Genomic DNA, 20,937 nt, shown 5'->3' on the forward strand with positions numbered 1-20,937 from the left:
TCTACACACATGTGTGCAGGCGAAAGTAAACCCATCGTTTCGTAGAATGGCATCATCAACAACATCCCTTGAGGTGTGGTGTGGTGTGGCGTGGCGTGTGCTAGAATGCTAGGCCCCAAACACCATCACGTCCTTGTAGTAGGTTAGGATGGGTGCTTTTTTTGGCATGTTGATTTTTTGGAAAGCCATGTCCCTCTACTCCCTGGTGTGCGGTTACGGAGCGTGTCGGATGGATGTAGGTTAGATTTTTCTCCCCTTTACTCCGGAAGAGATTTTGCCGTCAGAGGCTGCTGCTGGAACAAATGCCTGTAGGATGTGTTTCTAATGTGCTCTTTCGACTAGATTGATACCTTCACGTCCTAAGAGAGAGAGAGATGGAGAGGGAAAGGGAGCTAGAGCAAAGAGGAGTCCATTAATGTGCAGAGATTGGATCAAGTCTTGGCAATTCATCTCCACTTTGCACACTTTATATTGGGAAGTGCTTTTTCACTGCACACATAAACACACGACCACGAGAACACAGTTTGTGGCTTTGTTTTCCGATTGATTCCCATTTTAGAATGGCCATTTAAAAAAGGGGGGTTAGTCAAGACTGATGGCAAACACTTGTAAAGTGTTGGAATTTGATTTTGCTTTCATACAACAAAACTCTCCTTGGTTTTTGGTACAAAAAATGGGTCTTCTTTCCCAACGGGATTTGGTTCTTCTTGCTTTCACCGGGCCTGATGCCCACGCTGCTTGAAAATGACTATTTAGGGAGGGAGAGAGAGAGAAGCAGAAAAAATAATCAAAAGCAATCAATTCCAAAATCACAATTTCTCAGAAAACGCACTCCAGCAAAAAAAAAAAACACTCACCAAGCAAAACAACAGCACGAAACCCAATTTGCTTCATCGCCAGTGGACTGTGGTAGAAAATTATGTTTTTCAAATTGCTGTCTGCTGTTGTTTCCGTTCGAAAACATCCCTGTTTCATTAGGAGGACGCTTTTTAAAGAGCTTTTTTATATTTTTAGATCCTGGATTATGATAAAAAAATGGACTCTGCACATTCTCTCCAAAACAGCGAACAAACATGTCAAACGTGTTTTGGCAAGAAAAATTGAAACAATTTATTGTCCGTGGAGGATAACTACGCGAGGCGCTGTGTAGATAGAGAGCAGCATCTGGGGCTTTACTGTGAGAACGCTTTGTCGCTGTGTTCTTTTTGCCGAGAAAGCCCCAGCAGCTCCACCTGATCGATAGACGTTGTCCTTCTCGCCGCCTCCACTATATCTATTACTCAAGGACAACGTCTGTCAGGTTTCAATAAAAATCCCATTTCATTAATACAACAATACAAGTGAAAATGAGCACCAAACGCCCTGTTGTAGTATGCCGTCGTAATGGACGCTGATAAATGACTTGCCTTCTATCCCATTGACGGCAGAAGAAAAACAGTTTGTCCTTCGCGTCATCCCATCCAAGTGCGTCATTAGGACGCGCGATAACTATTGGAAGGCGACGTTCGATCGGAAGAATGTTCGATATACGGGATGCTGTACGACGCGATACCACTGATAGCAGCAGCAGCAGCAGCACACAGAGGATAAAGACGGGACGAAATGTGTTTCTCCTCCTTCGGTGTGCTTCGGTGTCCGTATAAGCAAATCAGGAATGATAAATAATGCGAGAAAAGCACTTTGCTGCTGGTTGCCTGTTTGAAATGGAGAACTTGGAACGCAGGGACATCATGATTGTGTTCTATTTTTGGTCTCTGCTTAATTTTTCCTTTCTTCACGATCTATGGCACACAAAAGATGTGTTTTGCTGGAAGAAGGCAAAAAAAACGTTAAACGAAATATGTTTTATTTTACTCACTACTGTGTGCCACTGCTCTCGTTCGTTCTGGTAAAAAAGACAGGGAAAAACGGAAAAATCACCATATTTTCCTTCGCACAAACGCCGTTTGCTCTTATGTGTCTGGAGAAGAAGAAAAAATGCAGCCACTGACATGGGCTTCCTGTGGAAATTGGAATGATGTTATTGTTTTCACACCAAACAGCGATCGAATTTCACCACCACCAGCAGCAAGAGCACTGGGAGAAGCCTCTTCCCCGATGTCTGCTTCGATGTTGGAATTCCAATTCGTTCTATTTTGACGATTTCTGAACGCATGCTGAATGCATGCGTTTAGAAAAATGTCCGAATCCAAGTGTGCGCGTTGCAATGGCGTTTTGATGGCTGTGCGTCGAGTGCATCGGAAAAGGGAGAAGCAAAACAAACACGACGGACGATCCACAACAGTAGTGTTGGGCGGTGGTGGTGATGCATTGCAGGCTTGCTAGCCTAGCAGCTGTTTTTCCTCCATCCGAACTCACTCAATCGCCTTTGCTTGCTGCTGCTTCACGCATGGAAATGGTTTTCGTCAGGATCATTTCAAACAGGAGTGAAGAAAAGTGAGACATTTCACATCTTCTTCACAGCAACAGTGCCAGCCCCTGCACATTCAACGGCTGTTTCATACCCCGACCAACTGTTGTTTCTAAGCATTCCCTCCCTAAACACACAGGGGCCGATCCTTAATGCTTGTGGAATTAGGCATTTTAGTTTTACAGTGGGGGAAGTTTTTATTTTTCCTCCACCACCACCACTACCACCACAAAACGCAAAACGATCCTTATTTCGTATTCATTTGTGGCTTTCTGCTCCTGCGTGGTGTTGTCGCCGCCGCCCCATCTGGAAACGGTTATTGTGCTGTGAAAAGTCACCACCCTCCAAGGAGGGAGGACCGTTTGAAGAGGAGTCAAACGATTCGTGGAAGCCTGCCTCGAAACTGAAACGGACATTGTAATGGTTTCCGTCCAAAAGCTTGTTGATATTTTGGACCCTGCCAGGTTTCTCTCACTCAGCAACAAAAACAGAGGGCGCATTTGTATGCCTCTCCCGCATAATGGAATTGTTGTGCTCGTGGCGTGGCGCTGTCAGTTTTGCGTAGGCGACGTCGTCCCCCTATTTAGAGACCTGTGAGTGTAGCTGCTGGGTTTGAAAATGTTTTTTTTTTTCGCCTGTCTCCCTTAATTTCATTTGAGATCCAAAACCGTAGGCAGCAAGCCCTAGAATCGCTTCTTTTGATAAGCAGTCAAACCAATCAATATTGAGAGCAACGGCTGTGGAATGTGGAATCGTGCCGTTGCTTCTCGGTGTCAAGTGACGGAAAAAGCACCGGGCGAAGCAAACTCTAAACTTGGAATCGAAAATTCCAATGTTCCGCTTTCATGTGTAAGCATCATCTGGAAAATGTTACATTGTATGTAACACACTACATTGGAAGTTGGTTCCTTCGCAGGAGCAGCACACGATAATCGCTATTATTTACGTGCGCATGAAAAATGGTTGTTAATGAAATTTGAAACCATATCCACGATCAAGTTCTGACGGAGTTTTCTCTCTCGCCTTCGTATCAGCCAAAGTTTTCACGTTCGTTCGTTTGGGATGGTGTAACTTTTTAGCTCAAAATTGTCGTCTCTGTTATGAGCACAAAGGCTAGAAGTTTTGTTGTATTTTTGAAGTTCCTAGTACGAAGTTTCTCTTCGGATTCATGCAATACTTAAGACACACTGTACATCATATGGCTGGGATGTGTTCTGACAACGTGTAGCTAATGCAAGATCTTGTTCCCAGCTCCCATAAGTTTGGGGGAACTCAATCCGTATCTCGTTGTACCGGAGCTGAAATCCAACTTTGCGGATGATGTATCCATAGTTTTTCCGCTTTTCCGGTACTTTGAATGAAGATGAATTTACAATCATTTTTCAAACTGCAATCACTGGAATGCAGTGGAATAGTTCATCCGAACACGACTGGGGGTGGGAAGCGTTTCATCTTCCAACTTACATCACATCAAGGAGTGAGCAGATGACCCTTTCTTTTGTCGTTTCCTTCCAACAAGCATTCGTAAGTATCCAATTACCCTCGTGATGTCAGCGTACAAACGATCTCGCCCCGCAAGAACTTGCATCTTGCAGCCCATTGGAGGAGGTCTTTGCCCATCAAAAGACGTCTTTTTTTCGCTCTCTCCTGTGTAGCATTCGTAGAGAAAGTCGAAGAACTTTGATTGTTGGTTTCTTTCGGTCGATGATGATTGACACCCAGCACACCAGCAGGAGCAGCAGCAGGTTCACGGTACGCATGATGCCGCGCATGGAAGTGAACAATTTTTCATCCATAATTGATGGTTTCATCTTTTCTGTCAAATGCACAAACACACTGCAGTGAAAATCGAATCGAAAGAAATACAACCCCAAAATAATGACAACCATTCATCTCTTTTCTCACTTGACGCGCGCCCAGCCAATGCCAACATAATGGGGCTCTTCCGTTCCCCGTGTTGATCACATGTTATTAAGTGGTTTTGCTGGTGGTGTACAATGGGGAAAATAAATGCATGGTAAACATGTTGTGTATTGTTTTGGGGTATTCCAAACACACACTGGAGCGTTTGCCAACTCAAAGCTAAAAATTGAGGAAACTTGGAGCTCTCCCTTTTGAACAAGTGACAAGTGTGTCGACCATGCGTTGTGGCATAACATCGATTCCAATTCATTGTTGATCGAAATTCCGAAAAGGGCATATTCCAAAGGATATTGCATAATGTAAATTCCTAATGACGACTGGCAATGAATGCTTGTTTGGAGGTTTTGCTTCGTAACAAATGCTTCTGGAAATCTTGAAACACGATCGCTGTCCCTTCCCTTTCTATCAAAAGAAAAATCATGTCAAATTTGCATACACTTCCAAAAGTACTTGTGTTAGATACTTTAAACTATCATCAGCGACACTATTACTTAACTGACGGACAGGTTTTTCCCCCTGCTTGCATAACTGCGGCGCGTTTCAACCGAACGCGCCCCGCGAGTACGCGTGAAAGTGATCAAATTAATTGGCCTCAGAAAGAGAGAGCAGCAGCTGGGTGAGGGGAGGAGAGAGAGGGAAAGCAATGCTAAAAAAATGTTGATGTGAAAGAGAAACCCCTGCCCCTTTTCTCTACGCAAAGTGTCATCGATCAATGGCAAGGAGGATCGATGATGGCACTTTCGGGTTTCTCTTGTTGGTGCTGCCGGGCTGCCGATTAGTTGCCCATTTTCACACGCTCTGGCCAGATGAAGTTGTCAGGTACGCTAAGGAGGGTGATGGTTGATTTTACTATTTATTTTGTTGCTTTAGGAGCTTTTCCTGCAGAGAGTGTTGGTGAAATGACGCCTTGAAACAACGTTACCTATAAATGAATTGCTTTCTATCAAAAAAAGTAACGACTAGCTCGCGATCAATCGCTGTCCACACAGATCGCTGTCGGTGGTGCATCTTCAGTTGCAATGGTTTTCACTTTCCACTGCTCTTCACTCTCCAGTGGAAATAATAAATACCGCCTTTCTGCTGCAGCTTACTTTCTTATTTTGGGGCGGTGTAGCGATGATGGTGGTGACTAGCGTGAACCGTGAACGGCCGTTAAATGGACAATCACGGGACGGGAGCGAGACTATAGCCCAAACAAATCGGTGATTATGTTTTTAAAAAGCAAAAGAAATTACAAAGCATCAAGCTCTGGAAATGGAGTTGAAATATCGTCCTCACTTAAAAAAAAGCAACAATTTAACTGTGTATAATACCTCCACACACAGAGAGCGAGAGAAAACGAGCGGTGGTGGCAAATGGTGTGATAATGTTCCATTCCTAAAATGGTCATTTTTATCCAGCTCGTGATGAATCTTCAAACCGCCACCGAGGAGAGGAGTGGTCGTCATCTTTGCTTCCGCACTTTTCCGCCATTAATTGCGCGTGTTGAAGAAAGCAACAAAATGAAATGCCCTAATCCTCCAACTGAAATGATAAGAAACACGAAAGGTGTGGTGGTGGTGGTGATGGTGGTGGTACGGAAAACGTTAAATAACGGTGGAAGGAAATGGGTCTTGTGTTTAGTGCGTCGGAAAACCGGTAACGTTGAAAAATGTGTTACTTCCGTCGTTTTCACACAATTTATCGTGTTTGTAAATGTTTGCTTAATTTTCACCTGTTTGTTTTTGTTTCTCTTTGGTTTTTTTTTTGCATGATCAGTAGATCGGCTGGGCAGAGTGTTTTGACCCCTGATTAGACCATAGTGCCCAATATGCCGGATCGGAATATGACCATCACCGTGACAACTGTGCGATAATCTGACATGTCAAAATAAAGATCATTCGCTTACGGATCGTTGTACTGACAACACCTTCAGCCTTCTGTTTATTCTTCTGCCTTGCGATTTTGTGCCTTTGTTATAAGTTCAACGTTTAATTCAAATTTATAAAATTCGAGGTTTTACTTACTGTTTTTCCTTAACTTTTTTCTACTTAACATTGTAAATGTATTAAAAACAAACATAACCTCTCTAGTGGGGTTCAATCAAATGAGGTCAATTTGTACCAATCATTAGACGAAAGTGAAAACGTTTAAATCCCTTCCTACCCCACCTCATGAAAGCGATCGTTCAAACGAGACCCAAACATACACGCACACAAGGCACAGCCAAATGGTGTCCATTTTTTGCCCCCTCCGATGGACACAGGTGCCGTCGTGGTGCTTACCGCCAGTGGTCAATCGCCTCAATCTGATACGACGCTTGAAAGGGCCTCGCCTAAAGTTAATTCCTCGCACAACTTCACAACTTGCCCATTACACAAGGTTTACGAAATCACGACGGACGCCGGACCACGGCACGGCTGGTGATGATCGTGGAGATTGGTTAGCTTTGATCCCTCGTTCTCTCGTTCTCTCCATACTTCGCCCCACAACGTAGAAAAAAAACAGTCTCATTGAAATGTATCTTCATCGAACGGCGAAAAGGCAGTTGAAAGGAAATACCAACCAACCAACCCACCAACCAACCTCCCTCTCCTGCCCCTTCTTGGTGAGATGAACGATGGCGTAGCGGATTTCCGACGACCATTAGCTTCGGCCATTAATTGGCTTATCGCTTGTCAACCCTTAATCCGTTCGACAGACTGGATTTATGTAATCTTTGGTGCCCTTTTTTGCGCTGTTTTTCTTTTACTTTCGCTTTCACGATCACATCCTTCGCTGTTTTATGACACCTGTTGTCGGTGTACTGAAGGCTTTCATGGGTTTTGTACCATGGAAGGTGGAAGGTCGTCTTGCCTTACCCGTGATTTTTGTATCCTCCTTTGTGTCCTAGCTTGTCGAAACAGTCGAAAAGGATTAATTTCCAACCAACCAGATGGTCCTGTTTGACTGCAGGAATATAATCCTCTTCATTATTCGATAAGCGTCAAGCTCACGCGTCCTCATCTCTCAAGAAATCGTTGTGAAGATCGTCCTTTTTCCCCCCTCATCATCATCAATTGCTTTTGAAGGGTTATTAAAACAAGACGCCCCAAAACGCAACGCTACTTTCTATCGTTTCCACTCAAAGTACCGTCATCAGCAACGTCATTCATTGGGCGTTCTCGGAGCTTGATGGGGTTGATATTTTTAGAGAGCACTGCACAGGCACTACGCAAACTTTTTGATGAACAATTTCTAAAAACCCCCCAATATTCGATGCTACTACACACAATCACCGGAAAAGACGCTGTGCGCGGTGCGCTGGCCTGGCCTGGCTATTGCGGAACGGCCTGGATGGAAACTGCTCGCGCAATTTGCAAAGTTGAAAATGTGTATCAGCGAGAGATAAAATCTGCACACAGAAGGGAGAGGGGGGGGGGAGGAAGGGACCGACACACCATCGTGAGGATTATCTTTTCAATCAAAAGTTTTGATCGTTTGCGAGAAAATAACGAAAGGAATGTGGGGTGAAGGGGTGGTGGTGTGTATGATGCAGCTTGTTTGGCTGGTGGGACTGGGCTTTTTTTGTGAATCGCGAATAAAAAACACACACACAGCTGGACGGCTGGTAACCCAAAACTCGTGTTTGACACGTGGTGCGATGGAGAGAAGAGGGGTGGGTGGACAAACAGGTATCTAAAGAGGAGTTTTTCACGGGGTTGTTTTTCCTGAACCTCTGCCGTTAATGAGCGAAAGTATGGTTTTTAACGAACGGCGGCGGCGGCGTCGATTTGTCTTGTCGCGTTTGATGATGGCGGTTTATCAGTGTGGATGAAAAATGCACGCTCATTACACACGGGGGCGCGTGTTGTCGGCAGCGTGGGACGGACACCAGTTTTGCGCAAAAGTGATGGCGTGTGATCAATTTATTGCTTTGAGTTTTGTTGCATAAAAAAAGCCGCTAAGTGTTATCAAAATGTAAACCACTTTATTAGTAGAATTTGTTACACAAAGCATAATGGGAAACAAACGATTGGCGAAACGATGTTTCGTTTTGTAACTCATTAATAAATCATTCATCCGGTCGCAGACAAGGGCCCTTACCTAATGCCCGAGCAGCCTAATCACTGTCCAGCGAACAATTACCATTCCATCGACGGGGTCCATAAATACCACACCACCGACCAGTGGTCAATGCACTTTCTCCCACTGTTCGACATTTGAATGGTCAAGAAGCGAAATGCATTCATCCATTCATCGATTCTACCCCTCCCCAACCGTCCGTGAAGGCACATAAAACCACCGCACAACGTCGGGTCAACGAACCCGCAAGCGGCACAAAACTGCATCTTACAGAGAGGGGAGGGGGAGCAGCCCGGAAAGTTGCCCCCGTGTAACTAAACGAAGAAGGAGGAAATGCGTTTGTTGAATTTCCTATTTTTGATTTAAGCACACACTTTATCACACACAAAGGGGGGGGGGGGGGGGTTGGTTGCGACTAGCCTCCAAAGCAAACAGCAAACCCCCAGATATGGAAACAGTCTTCCGTCCATATGGAAACGATTTTCCCCCTCTTTCAGCTAGCGCGAACCTTTCGGTTGCGATTAATTTCCTTCATTTTTTAAAGTAATGCAAACGAGTCAATGAGCGGTCGTTTTCTTCGCTCGATCGATTAAATACTCTGTTGAATGCGTGGTGCGTTTTTCCACTCCCCCCAGCCCGATCCACTGCACAATGCAATTTTGCACATGCATTTCACGCGTTAAAGACGCGGGCGCGCGTAGCAGTCCTCTCTGTTTGGAACGATTTGTAGCAACGGTTATTTAGTAGAAAAAAGGGAAGGGAAAGGAAGGCGACCATAAAGAAGGAAGGAGGCAAAACATTCTGTTCCCCGTGAGCAAAAAGTGGGTAAGAAAGACGAACATGTGTTGTTCGGAACCGTACCATCCGCAGCAGGGGGAAGAAGCTGAAGTATGGCGTTGTAAAGCCATGTAAAAGTAGCTCTGCTTGTTGATGTAGTTTCCGCGAAAGCAAAATGCATTGCACGAAAAAGGGGGGGGGGGGGGAAGGTGTAGGATAAACCGGAACTGCTGCTGTTAGTACAAGAGTAGGTGTAGTATGTGTGGAAGATATTTTCCTTTGCTTGACGTTGAAGTTTTCCATTAACCGTCTAAGAACGTTGCGTTGGAGACCGGCGGCGCTAACTGTCTTTTAGATAGAAAACACGACAGTGCAACCGATTGATGATGACAAGCCTGTCAGTAGATGAGTGTTCTACGGCGTTAACTTCCAAGCAAAACACACACACACATACTCTGGCAAAACGGCATTTTGTTATCGTGTGCATGAGGATGCAATTTATGTTCGCTTGCATTCGGGTGCATCCTGGGGCTTCTTTCTGTCAAACCTCTCCCAAAACCCCGCTTCGTATCTTTTCATTGCTAATTTGATCCTAGTAGGCGGCCGCCGCTCGTGGAAAACGTGTCTCCACAGTGCAGTGAAGGAGCGAGCAAACTTTCCGTATGCGTATAAGCTATTGCGCACACAAAAACACAAACACACACACACACGTACCGGAAGCATTAAATAGCAAACTGCATAATTTGTTCTCCGTTCTGTGCTGTGTGTGTTCCCGGTGTATCCGGGACACAGCAAGACAACACACTAGCACGTGTGGAGGTGGTGTGGCGCTATATGGGAAAATATGTTCCCGGAACGGGTTGGCATGGAGACATGTGCGAGTTGCAGCAGATGAGGCGAAAGAGAGAGAGCGAGTGTGGTGTGCGCATTAGCCCCATAAAATGAAACAAAAGAGCCTCTTTCCTGGTTCTGTATGTGTGCACTGCACCGTGTTGTGTATCGTTTGACAGTATTATGGTGGAAAATTAGTTGCATTAGAAGAATGGGAAGCATAATGAATTGAATAATGTATACTCGCACACACACATACGGGGTAGGTGTTGGAGAATTCTCGTACAAAGCACGAGGTCATGGCAATGCGATGATGATGATGATGATGATTGTATGATGTGTGATGCATTTTGTGTTTGTGTACATTTTTGTGTCATTCTAATGATTTTTTTTTACTTTGAAATTACCTATGCTCGTTTGTGTTAATATTAAATTACACTCGTTTGTGGGTTTGTGTAGGTACACAAATGCAATTCGAGTTTAATTAGTAATGAAAACTGATTGAACCCATTTAACCCAGAGGGGAAAAGGATTGTTCGGTGTAAATAAAATATTGCTCACGGGCTGCACGTAATTTTATTTGTTGGATAATTTACCTCATTACCTTTTCCGAGAGCAATACCAGCATTTTTATTTTTTCCTTTTTTTTGCTTTTCTAAAATATTTAATTTAATGTGTGCTTGAAGCCCCAATTAAAGCAGAGCCACTGCGCGGTGCGGAAGAAACTACGATCCTCTCCTTTTGCTTATGACTTCTCTTCACTTTTCACGACCGATTGCGATCAATGATTTATGAGTGATGGTCGTTTTTTCTCGCCCCCTGAAAATCTCAGTTCCCAAACACTAGCAAAAGGTGGCCGGATGGGGAGGGGTGGGGATTCTCCAATTACTTTCCATCGCTCTGTTTTGTGTCTCTCGGCCCGCTACACTAACGATCCTGCTAATTGCTTCCTGAAGCGTTGGAAGCGATACAAAATTGTGGCAGATATTTATGAAAACTTAACATTAAAATATATCAACCAACGATGCAGAGAGCAAGAAGGTGGTAAGAAAACAGGGCAAAAGTATGTGGTGGTGGCTACAAAGATACAAAAAGCGAAGGAAAGCGAAGCAAAAAGGAACAAAAACCGAGTTGGTGTTTTTTTATCATACTCAATTGTTTGCTTCCGTATGCAGCGGCACTGTCACACACACATACACACATACGACCGGTGGTTGTGTACAGGTTAATGAGCAAAAATTTGTTAGCAGCATAATTATGCTGCAAAAGGTACATGAAGTCGGCCATTCGTACCACAACACCATGCAACTACCAGCGAGACGCCATGAAGTCAAGCATGATGATGATGATGATGGTGGAAATTCCCAGCTGGGATGACAGGAGAAATCTTCTTTTGCGCAAATTTTCCACCAGCACAAATGTATATAATCATTAATAATATTTCCCCCTTCTTGACAGAGAGCGAGAGAGAGAGAGAGAGAATGTTTGTGGCACTAGTTTTCCTTCTTGCGTCAAACAGCGGCGATGACCCGGTGCCGGCGGATCCGGTTGTCGCTGCCGCGAACTTATAAATAGTCGCGTCTGTATGAACTCTCTGTGTCCCTCCCTCCCGTCCCGCGTCGTGATCCCTTCAGCTACTGTCAGTGCCGGAGACAATGTAATCCGCTTTCGATTCATTTACTTTCCGATACTTTGTTGCAGGCGCCGCAGGGAGCTAAGGGGGGGTTGGCTTTGTTGACGTTTGAAAGCTGCACTTTTGTGCATTCACGGGGGGCAGTTTCTGCAAGGGCATCAGAAGAGAAGATGAAGCGATCACGGTGACGTAGTTCTTTGTTGATTTTTCCGCGAAGCATATTGACGATGTTACAAAAGTTATCCTTGTTGTCTACTGTCCAAAATTAGCATTTTCCTTTCGAACAATTGTATGAAACTTAAATGCATCAAAAACTCCACACTTAAAGCATCCACTTCACCATAATACCTTCAATTTCGCTCTCAAAAACACAATATTGCACACATTTTCGCATAGGAGAGCATTCCGGGAAAATCTCCTGCCGCCGCCATGTGCTCGGTTCTTCGCCATGCAAATGCAGTTGCCTGTTTTCTCACGAGGATAATTTCCATTTTTCCCTGCTTCCTCTCTGTGTTTTTTTGTGTGCCTTCTGTGTTATTGCGGTAAATTTAAAATTCCTTCGCGCTGTGTTGTGCTTTGCACTGCACTTTCCTTTTCCTCTTTCATACATGAGTTTGTGTGTGTATGTGGGGTTTGCAGTGTTGTGTCGAAGCGCGAACAACGAACGATCCATCCAGCCGTGTGCAGCTCAGACACAGCAAATGCCATACCAAGCGCTCAGAAAGTGCATAACTGCAGTCACAGCATGACGACGATATGTATGCATACGTATATGTGAGGACACATACACACGGATACATTAGCACAGTAGGCTCTGACTTGCATGTTGAGCTGCTTCGGTTGTGCACGGAGATGCATCGATCCGCGCGGACTGCTGCTGCTGCATTTCAGCAGGGAGTGGCGGCGGGATCGTTAACCTCTTTCGGCGGAAGAGTTGTGGAAGGATGCGGGCCTTTTATAATAAAAAAAAAATAAAACACCGCACACTCCAAAACCATACAAAACTGGTTCCACAGTAGCACGGTAGCCACACGCTTGTTAGCTTCCCATTCGCCGTGGTGGAGCCTTTTCCTTTCTTTCACATCAATGCATTTCTTCTTGCGTTTATTGTAACTCACTCTTGCCTTTTGCCGCCTTCTCGACAGTCTTCATTTACTTCCGTTCATTCTTTTTTGCCTTTTCTCTCGCTGTTGCACGGGCCTCTCTTTCGCCTTAAATCCTCAGGAAGGTGTGCCACTCCGCTTTACCCCCGCTCCCTTGTTTGCATATCGAATGCAATTATTAATTCATTAGTCCATAACGAAGGCACATCGCATAAAACGGCACTGTTGTCTCGCTCCTCTCGACAATTCACTCCTTCCTTTTTATCCGTGCCGGCCTGAGCTTTATTAATTTTGATGTGTACGTGCGCTTTTTTGCGTTTTGTTTTGCGTAACTCTTTCTCTCTTTGTGTTCTTATTTAAATTTAAATACCTTCTTCCTTTCATCTCGAATATTTCTCCTTTTCGGACAAGCAATGCTTTCGCCGCTGAGATGTTTCGTAAGGTTTGTTTTTGTTGTGATTTGTACTTTGGCTGCCTCCACCACCATCACCACTACCGGTGAGAGCATCATAATTGCCTCTTTCCAACATCTTTTTCGCGCCATCGTGCACACAACGATACGCAAGCACCTGTGTGAGCTGACAAGATGACAGGAAATCGACGGAAAATAATCATCTCCCCACTGATGGTTGTTGCTGGCTTTTGTGTTGGGACGCTTTCCTCCAGCGGGGCTTTTCGAGGGAGGATGTGTTTCGAGCGCGCATTTTTATTTATTGCTATCACCTGCAATTTCCTGTACAATATTATGTGCAGTGTTTGTGATTGTGTGTGTGTTCACAAATGAAGCAAAAAAGGCTTGGTTGGTTCGAACACACGGAGGAAATAAATCAGCTGCAATAACAGAGTCGCTGCATTCATAACAACAGTAACGGCTACAGAAAACGAGGGACAAAATACAATGCTCAGTGAAATGAAGTGAAATTTCACACACACACATATGCTTTTTTCGTTGTGTTATGTGTTTGTATGCAGTTTGTATTTCGATACCATTTTCATCCTACTTCCCACTATGCAGCTGGTAGAGCATAATTGGTGGGTTACAGAGTACATAAAAAACGGATGAAATTCACATACAGAGAGCAGTGTGCATTATTTATTGACGATGTTGTTTGTGGGAAGCGGAAAAGTGCACCAGAAACCCCCCCTCCCCCACTGCAATCGCAGAAGTGGGTTATGCATAATTAAGATGTTCAATGTTCTATTTTTGATTAAATGATTTATTGTGTGCCATTCACTGTAACAATGTGTAAAAGTGCATTTGGAAAGGAATGTCTCTCCCTTTTCCTGCTGGAATGTCATTTTTTATGTTATGCTTTCGTTGTCATGACAACCACAAGCTAGCTCGCTTTTACCATACCTTTACTGATCGCTTTAAATCTCTTCTGAACACACCGCTGTCCGCGCTCCGAAGTCGCCATTAACGTCCGATCGATGGATCGTTTCACAGTTTATTCATCGTAAAAGTTGCGTTTTCCCCTCTTCAGTTAGACGACTTTTCCGATGATGCTTCAAGACGAGATGGAGACAGCTATAGAGTGATACACAGGATGTTGGCGTACTCTGTGGATGTGGATTGTCTTAGCAGGTTCGATTCCTTTTTGGAGTTCTGCTTGAGACCCACCAAAACTGTGGCGGATGTTTAAAGGGAAAACATACCGTCAAGCGTCCGGGATCATCCATTCAACCATTAGTAGAGCCTCCTCATCCCCAGTATATCTCGCTGTGTGTGACAGCGAGTTATGGCTTCATAAAAAATGCCTTAAACCCATCAAACCAAACCATTCGCTGGATTTGTACACGACTGTCTTCCTTTCTTCTGTTTTTTGGAAGATATGTTCATCGTGTCCCTCCACCGGCGAGGAAAAATAATAATAAAATCACCCTCTCCCCACACTCTCCAGAAGGAGTTGGGAGAGGATCAAGTGGTGCGGGCCTTTTATTAGCCTTCCGAGACATTCTTACCTCATTAAGTGAGTGCGTTTTGCCGTCTTCGATGCTTGGATAAGGCCTTGTTTTTTTAAAGAAAGGGAGCTAAAAGGGCGTGTACACACACAACGCCGTAAAGGAAGCTCGTAAACGTAATTTAGAACTGCAATTCTCGTCTTTTTGTTGTCTCTCCAACGTGTCTCTGTGCGCTTTTAAGGAGGGATGACTTGTGCGATAAATAATTAGAAGAAATTAAGCGCAATTTGGTTCGCGCGAGTGTTCGTGCTTGGGAGGAGCTCTCTCTGATGTGCTGCGCAAACTTTGTTGCTGCTCAGAGTTTTCCCCTCTTTTGCCTTCTTCTTTTTGGTTTCTTCTGAGCTGGGAACTTTTTCCAAAATTTCATGACATGAGAGTGTATGGTAGTCAAATTTTATTACAACTCCTAAATGAAGAGAGAAACGAAGAAGGAGGAGAAGCGCATAAGCACACACGAGGGAAGCTAATTTAAAATTAAAATTTTATGGCAACCGCTTTTGACGGCAACACCAGCAGTTGACGTTGACGAGCCTGGGCGCCCACCAGACACAAGGGTGTAGGGTGCGTGCCGTTTCGATTGCGAAGGCTTTTGGTAGGGCCCCGCATGGGAGGGCCCCGCCGACTCTAAGATGTTTTCGGGAATGAAGATCTTTTCCTGCTCGCGGAATCCCAAGTTGATGCAGCTGAGGGTTCGCTCTACGGTAGTTAACACTTATGTGTGAGAGGGGCCAGGTTTCTTCCCGATTCGGATGACTTCATCCAGTCGTAGGAGGGAAACGTCACTCTCTACCCCTTTGCGCACCGGTCTCAGAACAATGGGTTGTCGTTGTTACGGTGGTTTGACTCTTTGGTGCTGTGAGGGTCATGACCCTGATGCCGGTGGAGTGAGTAGTAGGAGGGATAGTAAGACGTTCCTCCCGGTCGACGGGTGTGTTGTCCATGGTAAGGGTTAGGGCTTAGAACGTTGTTCCCCTATTCTCCAAGCTGTCCGTCGTGAGAGCTGCTGTACGATGAACTTGGTTGAAAAATGGAAACCTTGAACATTCACACTACATCACGTGATAAACTTTAGATTCAATCTGACATTTTAAGCAAACCACAACAAACCCAACGCGACTAACTCACCACAACAACAGAGAACAGACTGAAAAAAGGTCCACAATGGTGATCTCATTCGGCGTACGATTCACAAACTGGTCCAGTTCCAGTTGTTGCCGCCTCCTCCAGAGATTATACTTTTAAGGTGCTTCGTGTGGTTCGCTTATTACACTGGGGTAGGATAAGCGAAAAAACAACCTGAAATTGATTTACCAAACAAGAACATGCGCGGGACGTGTGAAGGACGTGTGAGAGATCCGGGTGCGGATTTATGGGGTGCACTCCCCTTATGTCCCTTTACACAAGAGGGGTTAGGTAGTCGATCGAGTTGGGTATAATATTTTGCCATTTTTTGGACAGCTGCAATAAACCAAAACGGCACCTGCCAAAGTATATGACAGTGTTCTCGCAGAATATTTCCCAATTGTGTTCACTTGATCTTGAGAGTTCTGGAGCTTCAAGGGTAGTCGGTTTAACGGGCAAAAGCTTGCACATATTGGAGGCAATTCCCTGTGGAAATACAACGGTCGGCCCACTCCTTTCTGCTGTATGCTTGAATCATCTGTTAATCATCTGCTGCGCCTCTTGGTTCTCTCGGCTCTCGGGTCGGAATCTGTATGTGCGTACTGCCTGCTAGCAGCTGCACCTGGGGCTGGATCAACCACCATCATTCACGTTCACCTGCTTGTTTTTTCCATTCTTCGCCAATAGCGCTGTGAGTGTACCCGATGAGGTAACGGCTGCTCCACCATCTTGCTTATTAAGATTTGGCAATAAAAATTGAAAGTTTGCTGCAGTTCTCCTCCTTCTCCTTCTCTGTCCAACAAACGCCTCACCAACAGCAAGGGGTACAGGTTTGGTACGGTGATCGTTTCTTTTTTTCGGGATTTTTAGTCCCACGTTCGCGCGTTAGTCGCTGTGCCGGTGAAGGGATGCAGAGGCTGCATGACGGCATACTGCAAAATGCGGCAAAAGACAGATGTGTGTAGCCGTTTGAGGTGTTTGCCATTTGCTCCCCCCAGCCCCTTTTGCACACTCCGAACTTCACGCTCTTATTTATATTTCTTTCTCTCTCGCTCTTTCTTTCTTTCTGCAGATTTCCTCGCTTTGTTTTGGAAGCTTTCCCTTTGGATTGTAATCGAAACACACGCTGCTTCCGCCGGTCGGGCTTCACTGGCCGGGCTCCGTCTCTCTCACGTGTGGAGAACAGCGGCCAAAGTAGGCGCAGAAAATCGAACCCCCTCCTCACGTGGCGGTTGCACACACAACCGCACTGTGTACGGCAACTACACCACGGGTATGTTTTTGCAGCCCGAACTGCAATGGTTACCGGCTGCAAGGTGAACAGCATCGCCGCCAGTCCACCGTCGCGTTTCCGAATGCAGCAGCCATCGGTTTCCGTCACGCACACCGCAACGACGACGACGACCGTGTCACGGTCAGCAGCAGCAGCAACAGCAGCAGCGACAACAACGCCGGCAGCACGCGGCAGTTAATCACAGCAGCCGACGGTTGTGGGCGCACGAAACGCGAAGGAGAGCTTCCTCTTGCGAGGGAAGAAGTCCCAAGGAACCGAAAAAAACACACACACACACGCACAACGTGTCTGAGAAAGATGCCGCTGCTATGACGAATCCGGACGCAACCCATTCCGGATGACTTCATCGACCCCCGCGTTGTTGTGTTCCCGTGCACTGGCAGTTTAGGGGAAGGTACAAAGTGCGGGACCAGATCGGATTGTCATCTGCGAGCGCGCGAGCGAGAGAAAGAGAGTGGAGGAGAGCGAGAGAGATTGAGAGCGGTCGACCGAAAACAACACGCCGCACCCGTTGACAGTTGCGCTCGAGACGTGCGTCGTCAACGATCGTAGTAGCAGCAGCGCAGCAGTAGATCTCTTCGCAGCAAGCTCTGCGATACTTCAGTCGTAGCTGCTATGGCTTATCGAAAATCGTGAATTCCGTTGCCACGCGTCTGTGTTTTGTAGTGAGGTGAGGTGTGTAAACACTGCAACTGTGAATGTGTGTCCCTTCTTCCAAAGTAGTTCCAGAAGTGCCGCTGCTCCGTGTTTTGTGCAAACCTCCTTTTCCTTTCCGAAAGAGCCAGCGGAGAAAGTGTGCGAAAGGTTTGTTTTTTTTTGTTTTGCTGTGCTCGCCCCGTTGGTGAAGAAGATCAGTGAGCAGCACACATACAGTGGAGCAAGAAAATTTAATCAGTGAAATGTGCACGTGGAAGTGAATTTAAAAATCAACATCCTCCAGTGAGTGTTGATATTGGAGGCATTGCTCTCAAACCGTGCGTCCACTTTGTTGTTTTGTGTGTTGCATTGTTTTGAGTAAGATAGAGAGCCCATGCTCGTGCAGCGAGAAATTTGAAGCAACAAATTTCAAGTGTGATCGATCAGTGTGTATGTTTTTTTTTTCGTGCATGTGAATGCTCCGATTCGCTTATCGTGAACGGGGAGTGTAAAATAAAAGCAGAGAAAGTGGGTACACGTTGCCAATTCAAGTTGCGCCGATTGTTTATCTGTGACAACACGGTGTCGGTGTGCGTTCAATACAACGTGCATGTGTGTGCGTCTCTGTGCGTGTCCAATCGGTACAAATTGGGTGGCACAGTGTGGTAATACGATTTGGTTGAATTTAAAGTGCTTTCACAGTGCTCACGCGGCAGCAACTGTCAAAACCAATAGTGTGATAGAGAGTGAGAGGGAAAGCAGAGCAGAGTGTCACTTTGTGCGGAAGGAGAAGGAAAACAGAGAGAGAGAGAGAGAGAGAGTGCAAGAAAAAAGTACACAAACAACTCCGTTACGGCACCACAGTTTGATAACTTCGGAAATCCGTGGCCCGTGTGTAGTGGAGAGGCAGTGAATACGAATAAGAAGAATAAGAAGAATAAGAAGAAGTCCGGAAATTCGACGTGTTTTCGTCTCTCGATTATCCCCCCCCCCCCCCCCTCCCACCCCCTTTGTCCACGAGCACAAGATCCGATCGCTCGGGTGGATTGGATGAAGGGAAAGATGGCGATACTGGCGGTGGTGTTTTGCATTTTATGAGTGAAAGGAAAGTGCTTTACCTCCATACAACCCTAAGGAGCACCGGAAAGGGAGCAGAGGCAGCGGTGGTAGGCGCAGCGACCGTGCATCCACTACTGCTTCCCTTTCTGCTAACCCCCTTAGCCCCGTGATCGTCAACGATGAATTCCGTGTTTTCTGCATTTAAAGCTTCATCCTCTGCGTCCTCGTCTTCCTCGGCGACGACGACAAATTCCAACGGTACCGGCCCACCATCCTCCAGTGGGCACGATCCTACCGGCAGCAGTAGCAACGGGATGGTCCTCACGAACGGCAGTGCCCTGATGGGCACCAAAGCCTCCTCACTGACGGGCTCATCCACCTCCTCGAAGCTGCTGCTCAACATCAAAACTCATCGGCCAGCGGTGGCCGACCATCCGCCCAACAGCAGCTACGAGAAGCTGCGCCATATCCGCGAGATCAGCTGCACCAATCGCAACAACAGTCTCGTCGTTGGTCTGGATGGTGACGAACTCACCCCGGCGACAACCACGCCAGAAGACACCTCGGTTGCAACAACTCCCGTCCAGAGTCCGATGGCACTTGACGAGGATTCATCGGCCTGCCTGCTGCTGAACGGGTCCGCTGGTACTCGGATCATGAGCGTCGATCAGGTGGATAGCGGTAGCAGCCATCATCACCATCTACACCAGCAGCCGACGACGGTGACGGCGCAACTACCTTCCCTGCTGGTGAATGGTACCGGCAAACTGCACCAAGCAAAGGCTGACACAACGACCAAGCAGAGTGATAGCAGCAGTAGTAGAGCAGCAGCAGCAGCAGTAGCTAGTAACACTAACCACAGTGATAATGGGTGTCTGTCGAAGAAGAAGAGCACCTCCACCTCGTGCACGGACATCGGGACGACGACGACAGCACCGGTACTGCTGGCAATCAAACCTCCATCCGGTGCTTCCCTAACGACGGCGTCCTCCAGTGCGCTCTCCTCGGCGGACGGTGGCGCCGCGTCCAACGGCACAGTCACTAGCATGCCACCCAGGTTCCACAAACCGAGGTTAAGCTTGAGCAATAGTTGCGGTGGAGGAAGCAGCAGTGGTCTTTCCACCACCAGCATGCCCTCGGTCCATGGACGTTCCGGACCGAACGCCAACGGTGGATCGTCATCGTCCGGGATGCCACCGCCAAAGACGAGACTTTCAACGCACCAAAGAAATCTTAGTTTAGATTTTAGGTAAGTGAAATCATACTAACAACACCATCTCGAAGGTATTTTCCAGCTTTTTCCCCATTCATACTGTGAACTCAAGAGCATCTCCCACAGCTCCCGAACGAATTTCTCAATGATACTCAATGATACAAGTAATCGCTCGTTTAAAGCGGTTTCAAGTACCCACAAAAGCATGATGCGGACACAGATTGTGCCCAACTGTTACATCTCGCCAATCGATATCATGTTTGGTTTCTATGAACCCCAAACCTGTCGTTCTCATCAGCGACGAGAATACCGTTTGAATGTAGGTAATCCCTCTCAGTTGAAATCCCCTCCGAAAAAGGGTTCGGTAGAAAAATCGCAACTTGTTGGTATACCACCATCGTCATCACATCATCGATGATGACCGTGGTCTACATGAGGGGGAAGATTATTTTAAAATCCCACACCCATCGGCCACAACAACGGCACTGTTGCGGCACACCACCAGTGTTTCAAAAGTAATAGAACTCGTAACGAACGTCGTGAGTTCGTTGAAATAATCGGGGGACAAATTTGGGATGGTAATCAATTAGACATTAATGCTTCCCCTAGTTCCCACGTGCAGTAGGAAGTTGTTGGTTTAAGGGTTGGAAATGGAAAACTAGAGCATTACTGGGTTGTCCTTCGGAATAGACCAACAAATGGGGAATATTTTGAACTCTCTACACAATGCCTGCAAAAGAGCTAAATTTTCACCATTTACTGCGAATAACAACAAACCCTCCTGGGACAGACTCCCCGTGGAGCATTATGATGTTTTGCATCTCGCTTTCAATTTCTATCGTGTTGTACGATTTGTCCGATAAAGCCTGAAACACACGGTCAGCACACATTCTACGGGCCGGGGCCGGGGGCGACGGAACCTATAAATTT

The 20,937-nt window shown here is 46.1% G+C and overlaps 1 protein-coding gene across 3 annotated transcripts in view; it reads left to right on the forward strand.

The window, feature by feature from the left end:
- The window catches only part of LOC1269716 (phosphatidylinositol 4-kinase beta), a 95,709-nt gene that overhangs the window by 49,454 nt on the left and 25,318 nt on the right, over positions 1–20,937 (forward strand). For all 3 annotated transcript variants that reach the window (XM_061645581.1, XM_061645582.1, XM_061645583.1), the window contains exon 3: positions 16,878–20,043. In XM_061645581.1, the coding sequence (XP_061501565.1) occupies positions 18,974–20,043 (1,070 nt within the window). In that variant the 5' untranslated portion in view covers positions 16,878–18,973. The remainder of the gene's footprint in view (positions 1–16,877; positions 20,044–20,937) is intronic.

This window comes from Anopheles gambiae, chromosome 2 (assembly GCF_943734735.2).
Source record: "Anopheles gambiae chromosome 2, idAnoGambNW_F1_1, whole genome shotgun sequence".
Lineage (NCBI taxonomy): Eukaryota > Metazoa > Arthropoda > Insecta > Diptera > Culicidae > Anopheles > Anopheles gambiae.